General features: G+C 38.3%; 1 protein-coding gene across 1 annotated transcript in view; it reads left to right on the top strand.

The window, feature by feature from the left end:
• MEGF10 (multiple EGF like domains 10) overlaps positions 1 to 13,344 on the top strand; it is a 104,296-nt gene that overhangs the window by 61,338 nt on the left and 29,614 nt on the right. The window contains exons 11-14 of the mRNA XM_040541406.1: positions 4,407 to 4,581; positions 5,485 to 5,605; positions 8,532 to 8,695; positions 11,775 to 11,877. Of these exons, the coding sequence (XP_040397340.1) occupies positions 4,407 to 4,581; positions 5,485 to 5,605; positions 8,532 to 8,695; positions 11,775 to 11,877 (563 nt within the window). The remainder of the gene's footprint in view (positions 1 to 4,406; positions 4,582 to 5,484; positions 5,606 to 8,531; positions 8,696 to 11,774; positions 11,878 to 13,344) is intronic.

The following is a 13,344-nucleotide window of genomic DNA, read 5'->3' as shown; positions in this document are numbered from 1 at the left end:
GGAATGTGTTACGTGTATAGTATTTCTGATATTACAGGGATTACTTCTGATTCATGTTCAACACAGCTGTTTCTTCATTTATACTGCTGCAAGACAGCTTGTGGTCAAATCAGATCACAAATGTTCACATGTAAACAGTAGCACATGGTTAGTTGGTCTTCTTTTGAACATTTTAACCTCCATATGACAAATCAAAACAGCACTTTAGATGTGGGAGCACATTTGCAAAGGCATAATAAAAGTGGGGAAAACAAAAATTTTCATGACTTTACAAGTGTATTTTTCATATCCATTTCATCCCCTAAGGTCAGGAAATGATTAAGACCACCGAATAAGAAAAATCAAAGGGTATCTTAGGAACAGAATGGAAGAGAAAGCTCCTTTGTGGACATGTTCCTTTACGCTTTTGAGAATCTTTTAGGAAGCCAGTTGTGCCTGGCTATGTTCATCTGTGACTAAATATCAGTCATCCAGGAGACAACTTGCTAAACACATCAGGGAATAGCCTCATCCCTTACTTGCTTACCACAAGTAATATTTAGGCTGGTAGTAGCCAAAGGATCTTCATGGCATTAACCATTTAGCAGCGTAACAGTGAGTAATTCCAGGTTACTTAAAAGGGGGTATATTTCCTTCTTTGAATAAACGTTGTGTGTCTGTACATCTAGTATTCTGATGGGACTTATAGGAACCTTTCATCTGGGTACGACCACTGGTTTAGATGTTCTCAAGGAGGAGCTGTTGGTCAGCCTCGAGCCCCAGGTTATTGCTTATGTTTTTGCATAAGAAAATGCTCAGAAAATGAAATAAAAGTTAATTAAAAAAATGCTTAGCAGAAAAAAAAAGTTGCTGTAAAATACGTGTAGGTAAGTTGAACCATACAAGAATGTAACTAGCCATTTTCTTCAAATATTTAAAGGGACAAATACATGATATAATCAAAAATATGTACTTCTATTCCTGTATATTGATTGAGGAAATTTCATCAGAACAGCTTTGCCAATCAGACTTTTTTTTTTTTTAAAAAAACCTGAGTCAATTTATGTTTTGGGTAGGATAAGCTACAAGGATTTCATTGCTGCTGTTGGTTTATAGCTGTTCCTGGGAATGAGAGGCATACCCATCATTGTTCTTGGCTATATCAGCAGCGAAGCATTCCATAAAGGGTTAGATATAGATGTACTTGAGAGATTTTGTTCGTTTGAGGTGCCCAGAGGACAGCAGCAGGTAACAACCCTCTTGTGTCAAGTGATTTTTTTACAAATGGTTCTTCTCTGTTACATCTTGTCATATGGATGAAAGGATTTGAGCTAGAGCTCAGATCAGACACAGACTTCCCTCTGTTCTCTGTGACTAGGTGACACTGTTGGTTTTTCACCTTTTCACTAGGTAGTCAAGAATAAAACTAGAGTGAGAGCTGGTTGAGACTATGACCACATAAAACACTCTTCTTTGATAGGAGCAGTGCTGTGAGATGGTATGAGCAGACCAATGTGTGCCTGCCACCCACACCCACTGCATGTGGGGCTTGTTAAAACTTGTCGTTATGATAATCTAGTTTGCAGGAATGAGCACAAAAGACTTCTTGATCTGCTTTTGTCAACATTACTACTTCATTTTTTACAGAAGCATTCTAGGCTAAAACACGACTAGGCTGGGTTTCATCATGGCTTTGCTCAAGTAACACCTAATGATTGTTTCAAAAATTTAAAGAGATCAGATTGTAGTTGCATATTTATTTAGAAGCTTTACAAAGGATTTATATTACACCTGTGTTACTGAATGCATACTGCTTTCAGCTTGATCTCCAAGCTAAATTTGATCTCTTCTGTTAAGCTCTTTCTGGAGATCTTTCACTACTGGTTCACACCTGTAGGTAGTATCATCTGGGGTCATTCTGGATCACCAATGATTTCCTACAGTTCAAGGCTGGAGTTAGGGTTTATTCTTGACATGAGCCCTAATGGCATTTCTGTTGTCTTATGCCTTTTCTGAGAAACATACAGTTGAAGGAAATTTTATGATGTGATACATGCTTAACCCAGGTAGTCTGGGGGTGTTTTTAAAATCAAGATTCAGGCATCTTGTAATTTCGCATTTTTCTGATGGGCTTGTACATACATGTAGAACTTTTCATGGAAATTTTGTATTGCATAAATCGATACAGGATTTCGGTGTATCAGGTTATTGTAGCAGTTTAGAATCTATATAAATCACTAGAAAACGATGAAGTTCATCTAAGTCTTCCTAATGTATATTATCAACTATCCACAAATATTTTTTGTCTGTGTATAAAATAAGGTTGTATTTCTAGAAAGTGTGAACAAAAGACCAGGAATAAGAGCAAATGTACTGGCAGCATCTCTCAACATCTCTTTATTTCCCTATCTTAACATATAAATCTTATTGCCAATTAAGCTAACTGCATGAGAACCCATCAAAAAGCTTCAGAAGTGCTCCAGCTTCCTACATCTAATTACAAATTATGGAATACTAATTTTGGTGTCAATCAATATATGTGCAAGTATGCCTTAGTAACACTCACTGGGGGGCACAGAATATCAATGCCTCTGTCTGCTTCATACCCAATGTTTGCTCATGCATGTAGTCTCCTCTTCTCCTGAAGGGAAAAAAGCCAACAACAAATAATGCTGGGATTTATGTCTTAAAATGACAGTACTACTAATTTTACAATTTAAATATATTCTAATTCATATTCTAATGACTAGTCAGTTATGGATTGAACCATCTTTCCATATGCGTGTCCCTGTATTCCTCTGCTGGTAAGAAACAGGGGAATTGGATCCAAAATGTCACTTGGGTGCCTACAAGAAGGAGTTATGACTAGGGTACAAATCTGATTCTCCTGCTGTGTCATGTGCTTTCATAATCTCACGTTTGTTTTGTACGAGAATAGTTCTGTTTCAGTTTATTCCACAGTAAGTATACTTATAGCTGAATAAATAACCAATACTGTTGACTTTGAATACCATGAGTTTGGAACCAATTCTGCACGTATCATTTAGTTGAAAAGACTTTTCCTCTCACTTTATGCAAACTAGCTTAATACTTTTAAAAATAGATTTTAATTTCTTCATAATCCCCAAATTCTTGGAGTTTTATAGTGTAGGCAATAATATGGAGACATATTAATTATGTAGGCATAATATCATCCCATACCTTTACAATTCGTGCTTTCTGTGATCATCACTACATTATCAGGTGGTTGCGTTTGTCAACAGGAAATTTCTGGTTTGAAATAATATACCTTGAGACCAAGAACAGTTGCAACTAATACTGCTTTTCCTTGTTGTGATGCAATTTTTCCAAGGAACATTGTTATTACTTATATCACCTATAAGTGTAGTAGGTGTTTTTTCAAACTTTCAGATGGTTAGAAAAATACACACCCCCACACAACATGTCAGCAAGTCTTGCAGAATCAGGCTCTTGTCATGGATCATTTAATGTGTCTGGACGAAGGCACATTTTTTCCAGCACATTTAAAGGAACTTCACTTCAATCAGTGGAGACAAATATCTTTAAACAGTCTTCCCATTGTAAATATATTGGATTTGGATATTCAGGCTTTCCTTTGGTGAGAATTAAGCAAGTGCTTTGTCTGCCAGAGCGCTACAGAGCACCCCATTGTGTCCACTTTTCCAGCACATATATCTTAGCACAGCTGATGATGTCCATTTGTCATGAGGCAACAGCTGTCTGACTGGCCCTTCAATGGAACTGCTGTTCCAGGTAGGGACAGCTGGTCTCCTACCAGGTATGGCCAACACAGGGGAGATACTCTTCAGAAGGTCACAAGTCTGATGGTATATCTGAAGTTGCTAGTTGTCCTCTTTTCAACCAAAGGTTTATCAAAAAAGAGTGTGCTTGCTATTGATCAGATGTTGTGTTATTATTTTAGCATTGGATGTTGTGATATTAATTTTGTAAAGCATCATATTTCTCAGACAAAACACTGATGAATATAGGTGGAGTTATGAAAAGGGTCCCATTTTACCTACAATGGAAACCTAGTGATACATTTTGGGGAATTTAATGCTTTCGTCACATTAATACTTGTAACTATTGTTATGCATTTTATAGTAAAACCTATGTTTTAAGACAGAAGTTTGTTTTCAGCAAGCCACAGAAAAACGATCTATCTTTTTTTCTTTCCGTGTTCTACCAAAATGTCTAACTGTTGTATAATGCTGCTTTTTGTTATCTTAGTTAGCATGCATTTATATATCCCCTCTGTTCTGTGGTTTGGGGAGGAAAACTGTCTCTATGCATAGAATGCAAGATCCTTTATGCAACCTATCTATAACAGCATTTTGTTCTCTGGAAAAAAATATTGGTGTCATGTTTAGCTCTGAATTATTTATCTTTTCATCCCCTCCTGGCAGCTGTCACCCTATGTCTGGGGAATGCTCCTGCAAGCCTGGCTGGTCTGGACTCTACTGCAATGAGACATGTTCCCCGGGGTTCTATGGTGAGTCTTGTCAGCAGATTTGCAGCTGCCAAAATGGTGCTGACTGTGACAGTGTGACTGGAAAATGCACCTGTGCCCCTGGATTTAAGGTAAATACATTTCACTTTCACAGTCCATTTTCAACTGCTCTGCCTTTAGTTAAGTGTGAAATTGTTCAAGATGCCAGAGTGCCTTGTCTCTACCACAGGAAAGGAGAGAGAAGGGTGTTTGGGTACCACTGGCTGTGTTACAGGATAAGGCCCTAGAAAGGCAAAATTTGTGATTAGCTCTCAGTACTGAAATGAAACCATTTTAACAAAGAAAAGTTCATTGCTTTATAAGACATTGGTACTAATGAGGAGTTACTCCTCATGAGGAGGTACTCCTGAGGTGTAAAAAAGGAAGTATAGTTTTCAGTCATTATCCTACTGCATCAACTCCTCATGCTCCATTCAGAGAAACTCTATACAAAGACATTTGTTTTTACAGTTTGGGATTCAGTAGCTTTTACACATTTGCTGTTGTCTGTGCATTGGATCCTTATAACTAACACAGAGAACATTTTACAGTATGACTGTTCTTCTAGGAATAATAGTTCAACCAAATTAATTAAAAATATCTTACAAGCCATATTATTTTCTATTAAACTACTATCTTAGTGTGTTTTGGTTTTGCAAAAGGCTTCCTTATTACTGAAAATACCGTGCATTGATCTCACCATGTGCTGTTCACTATGTGTGATAAGCTCTCATAACGACTAATAGAAAACTAGTGGTTTTATGTAGGCCTAGAAGCCATGAAGAGCCCAGCACAAAGGACTCCCTTTTGCTAAATTTAGAATAACTTAAGGACAACGTAGAACAGTCATGAGTTGTATGTTTTCTGACTGTTGTAGCACCTGAGTCAGTGATCACAGTCAGTCAATCCCATGTCTAGGTCACTTGTTAAAGATACAACTGTATTGCCTGATCTTCCTGGAAGAGTTTTTAGACTCTGTTTCTTGTATAATCCAGGGTGCTGATTGTGGTACTCCTTGTCTTCCGGGGACATATGGAGTGAACTGTTCTTCTGTGTGCAACTGTAAAAACGAAGCCATCTGTTCACCAGTAGATGGTTCTTGTACCTGCAAAGCAGGTAAGTATGTCTTCAGATTAACTTTCTATAATCATAAAATCAAGTTGGGTGTTTGAAGTAGAGAGGAAGCAGACATTTGATTAATAGAAGACACCCTAGAGGGCCATATATTCAATACTTTATGCTTCTGCTGAACTGGGAGGTGAAAAATGGGAGGACATCTGCTCAGAGAGAAGAACATGTACTTTGTGTTCATTCTGAAAGATATGGATACCGTGACTTGATGAATTACTAGTATTTATTTACTCAGAGATGGGCTGCCACTTGTCTCTCATGGCAGGGCTATGAGCTGCTAGAATGACTACTGCAATTTATGTGTTGTCAGCCTACCTAGCCAAAACACTTAGCCCCATTTCCACTCCATCTGGATGAATACCACCTCTGCCTGCTATCCTCACCCATCTCAGTACCATGGAGGCACAGTCTTCTTTCCTGCCATTTTAGCACTGATGTGGATATCTTCCGGCGAGTTTTTCTTCTTGAATACTGTTTTTCTCAGCAGTTCTCTGACAAATCTTTGTCTAACCCCCTTATTAACTTCAGGACACCATCAACAGTGCTGTCTTCTGCTCCCTGCTTCCAAAACTTTCTGCATCTACCAGCATTACTGTGAGTGGACTCAGGCCTTTCAGCCCCTCTGCTGAACAGCTCTCCTCCCAACAGTAATTTTGATGGTCAGCATACCTCCTCCAGAAACTGTATGTGCCTGCCTGCCTCCAAATCTCCCAGCAGCATATGCTTTTGGCAGGAACAAGGATGCCTGACACCCTCAGGTGCATTTTGCAGAGATCTTTTCACATACTAAGATCCACAGATCTACATGGAGTTCCTGTTTAACCAAAAATATAATTCTAAACTCCACTTAAAGATCCCCTCTTGAAATACACACTGATAGCCTGTTGCTTTTTTTGCTTTGTTTCTGCTGTGAGGAAGGATTTAAAGGCAAGCATCTCTTAGCTGTGATGCTGAACTGCTTAGAAGAGAGGGGGAAAGCTGTTGAATGCTCCCAAGCAAATCCTATGCCAGAAAGGTTGAGAGAGGAGAAGAAATGTTAGAGGAAACGTACACAAATGGCTGCTGATTTTCATAGGATGGCTCAGGTTGGAAGGGACCTTAAAGATCACTAGTTCCAACCCCAAATTTTGTTGGGGATTGTTACAATTAAATCGGCCCTGCAGTGAATATGCAGAGTTTCCAGCTTCTGTTCTTCTGTTTTCTGTCCAGAGACAATGGAGCATATTTGACTCTGTTGCATGTCTACAGAGTAGCTGCATTGTGAGGAGAGAAACTACTTGAGCCACAAATCATCCTATCTTCTTGTGCATTTTAGTCATGCTGCAGTGGAAAAGTACAGCAAATGGTGAAATGGATTTATTAAACTGAAACCCAACACTTATCATGTAAAAGATGTTGTTGGATCAAAGCACTAAGTCAAAAACAATAACATAATGTATCTTTCCATGTTGTCCCTAATAATTAGAGGTATTTCCCACATACGGAATATCTCAGGTGCCCAGCGTTTTGAAGGTTGGTGTGACACCACTGAGCCAGTGATGAAAATCCCGTTGATTTCAGTGAAGTGAGAATACCTTCCAGTTTTTGAATGTTGCATATAACTACATATCTTCCCTGCTTCACTCCATCTTTAAGAAAATCCTGCCTCTGCTTTTTGAACTAATAGTCACATTGCTGTTCAGGCATTATGTTAGGAATGAGGCAGCTCTAGCTCTGAGCAAAACGGGTTAGTGTGGGTGGGTCAGCACGTGGCTGGAAAATACAACCTGTCTGCCTTAGAAAGATTCCAAACCTGATGTTATTTCTCACGGGATTGCCACTTTTAATAGTGCTTATGATATGGGAAGCTCTTTTAGGAAGTGTAGAAGGAAACTTTAAAAAACTTGAAAGACACTTAGAGAAAATATCTCAATTTTCTATCTACTACAGTATAACATTTTCCTGAAATGACCCCTAAACTCTGAAGTTATCAATCTAGGGCACGAGGCAGCTTTATTTCAATACACGTGTTTTGCATAGTTTATTGATTAGGCTCAGCGCAGAATTATTTTTCCCTTCACTTAGTGTAAACAAGGTACAAAATTAGCAACTTGGCCTGTGTCATTGCTGTTGATAACATATGACTGGCTCACTCAGTTTCTGTCATATCCAATAGATGATCACATTTTTGAAAACCTATTTACATTTCTGTCTATCCAGAGCACAGTCTGTGAATCATTGCTATCAGGCATAATCAGTGGTGAATGCTGCATTTTAGAAACACTTTCCATTGCAATCTATTTTGTATTTGGAGAGAAGTATAGAAATCATCTAAAATGTCTTCTATGTGTCCTTGAAGAAATCCAACCTACACTTTACTTTGCTGTTATGCTTTCTCTATAGCGTTTTTTCTTCTTTTTTTTTTTTTTTTGGGGGGGGGGGGATTTTTATTTTTTTTTTTTTAGCAGGGAAGGGAGGCAGGGGTTGGGAAGAGTCTAAGATTTCTGTTAAAACTGTGCTGCAGAACTGTCTATTGAATAATGGTGGAAGAATTATGAAAGCAGCAGCTTAAGTGTAGGGAAAATATTCCTGATTTTTTCAGGCCATCCTTTAAAACTTTCAACATAATTTGGTGCTTCTCAGCAAAATTTCAAGGTGTCTGTGTTTTCCTTTCAGATCTCTCATCAATAGCTCTCATATGTTGGCACCCATCTGCAAAGTATGTGCTGTGCACAGATGTTACAAGGTGCCCTTCAGCTCCTTTACTCAAATCCGGACAAATCAGCTGAAACAGCTAATACTGTCCTGTAGTTAATGTTACTGGTACTGTGCATCTCAGAAATTCCAAATGGGACATGGAGGGAAACATGTCCTTAGTGAGGAATGGAGGGAAACCTGATTCATTTGTCACTTTAATTCTTATTCTTGGCAGGTTGGCATGGTGTAGACTGCTCAATCAATTGTCCCAGCGGTACCTGGGGACTTGGCTGTAACTTGACTTGCCAGTGTCTTAATGGAGGGGCTTGCAACGCTCTGGATGGAATCTGTACGTGTGCCCCAGGCTGGAGAGGAGAAAAGTGCGAACTCCCTTGTCAGGTAGTTTAATAATTTTGCTCAGTATTGCACTGTGGAATACTGGGCAAGGGGATACTCCTGTGATTCTCCTGACTTCATGGGTGTAAATCCTAAAGAGCTCTGTACCTGATAGCCCATATTTTACTGGGTTCAAGATTAGAAACACACACCAAAAAATCTTCTGGAAGAATCCTACCATGCAGCACACTAAAGCAAACAGAATAGATAGCCACCCAAAAAATGAATACGTACAATGAAGATGCACAGGTGAATATTTCTTCTGCTTTCATACTGGAACGTTTAACCTGAGACTTTTCACAAGCTCCTGTAGAATATGTGGAAACACTCAGTACCAAATTTTTTATTTTTTTTCAGCATCACATGCCATCCAAACTGCTTCTGTTAAACTATTTCTAGGAAAAATGATGAGAGAAAAATGTAGCAAAAATATATTCCACATCTAACAACATAATTTTAATTAAATTATCTTATATCTGTGATAAACTTTCCTACCTTCTCAGCCACACATGAGAAAGCATTCTCTTCACCCAGTCCCATGACAGATCTTTACTTTTGTATCAGGACTCGAACTTCCATCATCTCCCAGACTTTGAGAACGGCACAATTAGAAATCACTGTGTAGACGAAGACAGGTTTCTAATCAGTTTTGTTCCACATTGCAATCTGTAACCGAGAGAAGCCATAAAAATATTTAATTTCAAAATATAAAAAATTGGAAAATGCAAAAGCAATTTACTACTCAATTGTTTTAAGTACATTTCATAAAGAAAAAAAAAGAGAAAAAAAAAAAGAGAAATTTTCTGTGGATAAATGTGGCTTTCCAGATTCTGTCTTTTCCAATGGCAGGGTTCAATTTTCTGGGAGATTTTAAACAGACTTCAGTGTGGTTTTTTTTTTTTTTTTTTTAAAGTTCCCTCTGCTCTCCTTTACCTGTCCTTTGAATTTACATGAACCATGTAAATTCTCCACCTATGTCGTATTCAAGCTTCTGTCATTTTGGATTAGCTCTGCTTAGCAGTAATATGATAAAAGTACCCGAACTACAGCATATGACTGGAAGACACACCTTTGTTTTGAATAAAAATTTGATCTGTTGAACTGTTGTGGTATAGCATATGCTGATTCTGATATAGTAAGTTAAGTGGCAAACAAATTCTGAAATATTCTGGAAAGCTGATTAGAATGTCTACGGTGTGTGTTTATGCAGTATGTCCAACAAGTGCATCTCCATCAGAAGACTATTTTTTTGTTTCTAAAGCTGCTTTGTTTATCACTTAGTGTCCAATTTTGAAGATTACCCAAGCTCATTAACTTCCAAAAGTAACTTATTAAAAAAAATAGGTATTGTTTTATGCCATTTGTTCCATTGTTCCAAATATAGCAAAATAATGCTCAAAAGAATTTCTGTCTCAAATAACTCAGCATTCCCACACTCAGTGTCTTAGTCTCTCTCTTTTTCCCAGTTTCTCTCTCTCTGCATCAAATAATGTCCATAAACATTTACACACTGTAGTGCATATTCTACCTCAAAATTCCAGAGTGGGAGAATAAAGAGATATATAATTCTCATGGGTCCAATGTCATCCGAATGTTTTTCTTGTTTGAGCAACATATGCAGACAGTTTATTTAAATTGATGGATTTCAATATGTTTCATTAAGTTTAGAAAATCAATATCCTTGCTCAGATTGTTAATCAAGATTTGACTGAAGTTTGGAAAACATACATAGCAGACTAGAATTACCTCTTTTCAACAATATATTTGAGAGTTTTCTTTCATTCTTTCTCTCCAAATCTGATTAAATGCATAGGAATTGCCTTTCTTAATCTTTTAGTTTTCTCTCTATAAAAATGGATTATTGAGATAGGCAAAACACTACTTATTTTCAATTAATATTTGATTTTTTTCTACTTGAGACTTGAAAGACTGGGGATTGAATAGCTAAATCCTGTGTAACTTTACAGAAATGTAGGCACGAACATCAAAGAACAGCAGATGAATTTTGATACAGTTTTATTCCAGTTTTTAATGTGACTGTGACCAATTTTTAGTCTTGAATGTAAATGATTGGTTAAACCTGACATGTTTTTTTTCCCCCCCTTTTTTTTTTCCTTTGGTGTGGATAGCCCGAGAAGTATTACCTGAAATTATATTGTATATTTCCTTGGATCTTTCTTCATTCTTTTTTGCAAAGGTTTTGCTCTTTTCGTTTTCTTAGAGTGATTTTGTATGGAATTATTGCCTTGAAGTATGTGCCACCTTCTACTGAAGAAGGAGAAAGTCAAATTCAAATATTCAGATATAGTGCCATGAAAATTGGTAATGTTCTTTTGGCACAGCTGAACACACTGAGAAGGATATTCAGCTTGTAACATTACATTCAGCTCTTGATAACCTTCTTTGTGGGTTCAAAAATGCTCCACAGCCAAAATGTAATTTTATTTTTTGTTCTATGTCATACGCAAAGAACTCTTTTTAACATAGTATATAATGTAGTGCAGAAGAAAAGATTGTTAATTAAAAGAAAGTAGTATAGTTTGCATTGTTTATGCAATAAACTTCACTCTGAACATGTATTTTAATATAACATTTTGCACCTCTCTTTTAGAAATTATGGCTTTACATGGCATCCTTTTTTGGCAAATATGGAGATGTCAGGGTCTGAGACAGAAAGGAAACTGAACTACTTTCCCACATAGGACCCCAGGGTCCCAGAGTAGGGACTCAGCTGTAAGCGAAGTTAGAAGGACAGTACAATAGAGCTTTCATTGCTACCACTGATAACATAGGCTACTGTTTTCTGAATCACAGTTTCCAGACCCCGTAGTCTGTGATTTGTCAAGAGAATTTAATTAATTCTTTATCTTCTCCTCTTGGATGAAAAAATGAAAATGTACAACATTAAACTTTTCCAAAAGCCAGAAGAGTTTTATATTAAGTAAGCTGATTACAGACTTAGGAGAGATCTGAGGTTTCTTTCTGAGGCAGGACTGACCAGAACTTGTTCTCCTCTAACTCTCAGTTCTCGTCATCTCTCTTTTTTTTTTTTTTTTTCCTTTTTTTTTTTCCCTGGCCACAGGACGGCACATATGGCATGGATTGTGCTGAACGCTGTGACTGCAGCCATGCAGATGGTTGTCATCCTACCACGGGTTACTGTCGCTGTCTACCAGGATGGTCAGGTACAAAAGAGACTGTTGCAAAGTATAATGAAAGGTTCCAGTATGACAGTATTCTATCTTGCCTTTTTGTGGGTAGAGGAGGAATATGTGGGCTTGGAAGAAGAAAGGGCCAGTTCTGTGGCTGTTGTGTCCCTTCCTGTGATTCACAGGCATGGAAACTTTGTTGGGTGTGGGTTCCACAGAAAACTGGAAATAGAAGGTGAAATCTTACAGCTTGGGCACCTCCACAGTATGACTTCTCATGAAACTGGGGAACAACTGTAGATAATCAAGATTGTGCTGGCAGTTTTGGTAGGGAAACATCATATCCAGAAACTGAGGAAGCTTTGATCAGGCAGCCAAAAAGATTGTAAATCATGCAGAAGCTGTGTTGCCATATGTGTTTCTCAAACTTTTGAAAAAAAAAATCTGTGTGTGTGTGTGTATATATATATATATATATATATATTATTGTGTAAACAGTTGCACTTTTTTTTTTTACTAGGTTTCTCCAATATTGTCATTGTGGCTTTAGGAAATATGTGTATTTAGTAATTTATCAGATTTGTGTTTTGCACTGTTGTCGCCCTGTTTGTGGAAAGCAGAATTTCTGAAAACATGATGAAACTATGCTGAAGTGTGAAACATCATGAAATAATTAGTCGCTTTAGGACATTTAGTTCTCACATAGATCTCTACTCTAAGTGATAGAAGAGCTCTTCCATCATCAGTAATGACTAATTGACACTGTAAGTTTGTCTGTTCGAGTGCTCAGGACTTTGCGTCCCACTGTGATACTGTACTGTTGCAAGCGTCTGATTTCAAGGAGGGACTCATACCATTTAAGGATGAGAAGTCAGGAAGAAAAACACACTGTTTTGTTTCTGCTGGTTTAAGAAAGGATTTTTTTTATGCTTTCTGGTATAATAGAGATCTAGGCAAATTAGAGGGCTGGGCAATCACCAACAATATGAAGTTTTTAACAAGAGCGAGTGACAGATTCTGCACCTGGGTAGGGGCAACCCTGACTATACAGGTCGGGGACGAGAGGCTGGAGAGCAGCCCCACAGAAAGTGATTTGTTTGACAGCAAGTTGAATGTAAGTCATCAGTGTGCCATGACAGCCAGCAAGGCCAACTGTGCTCTGGAGTGCCTCAGTCACAGCACTAATAGCCAGTTGAGGGAAGGGATTATCCCTTTCTGCTCTGGGATGGTGTGTTCTTACCTTGAGTGCTGTGTGCAGTTTGGGGCAGTACAGTCTAAAAAGGACATAAAACTATTAGAGAGTGTCGAAAGGAGGGCTGCAAAGATGGTCAATGGTGTAGAGGGCAAGAGGTAGGAGGAGCAACTGAGGTCCCTTGGTTTGTTAAGCCCAGAGAAGAGCAGGCAGAGGGGAGGCCTCATGGCGGCCTGCAGCTCCCGCACGAGGGGAGCGGAGGGACAGGCGCTGAGCTCTGCTCTCTGGGGACGGCGACAGGACCCGAGGGA

The sequence above is a fragment of the Cygnus olor genome, chromosome Z (genome assembly GCF_009769625.2).
Source record: "Cygnus olor isolate bCygOlo1 chromosome Z, bCygOlo1.pri.v2, whole genome shotgun sequence".
NCBI lineage: Eukaryota > Metazoa > Chordata > Aves > Anseriformes > Anatidae > Cygnus > Cygnus olor.
The sequence above is the reverse complement of the archived record's forward strand: the minus strand, read 5'-3'. Positions and strand labels throughout refer to the sequence as shown.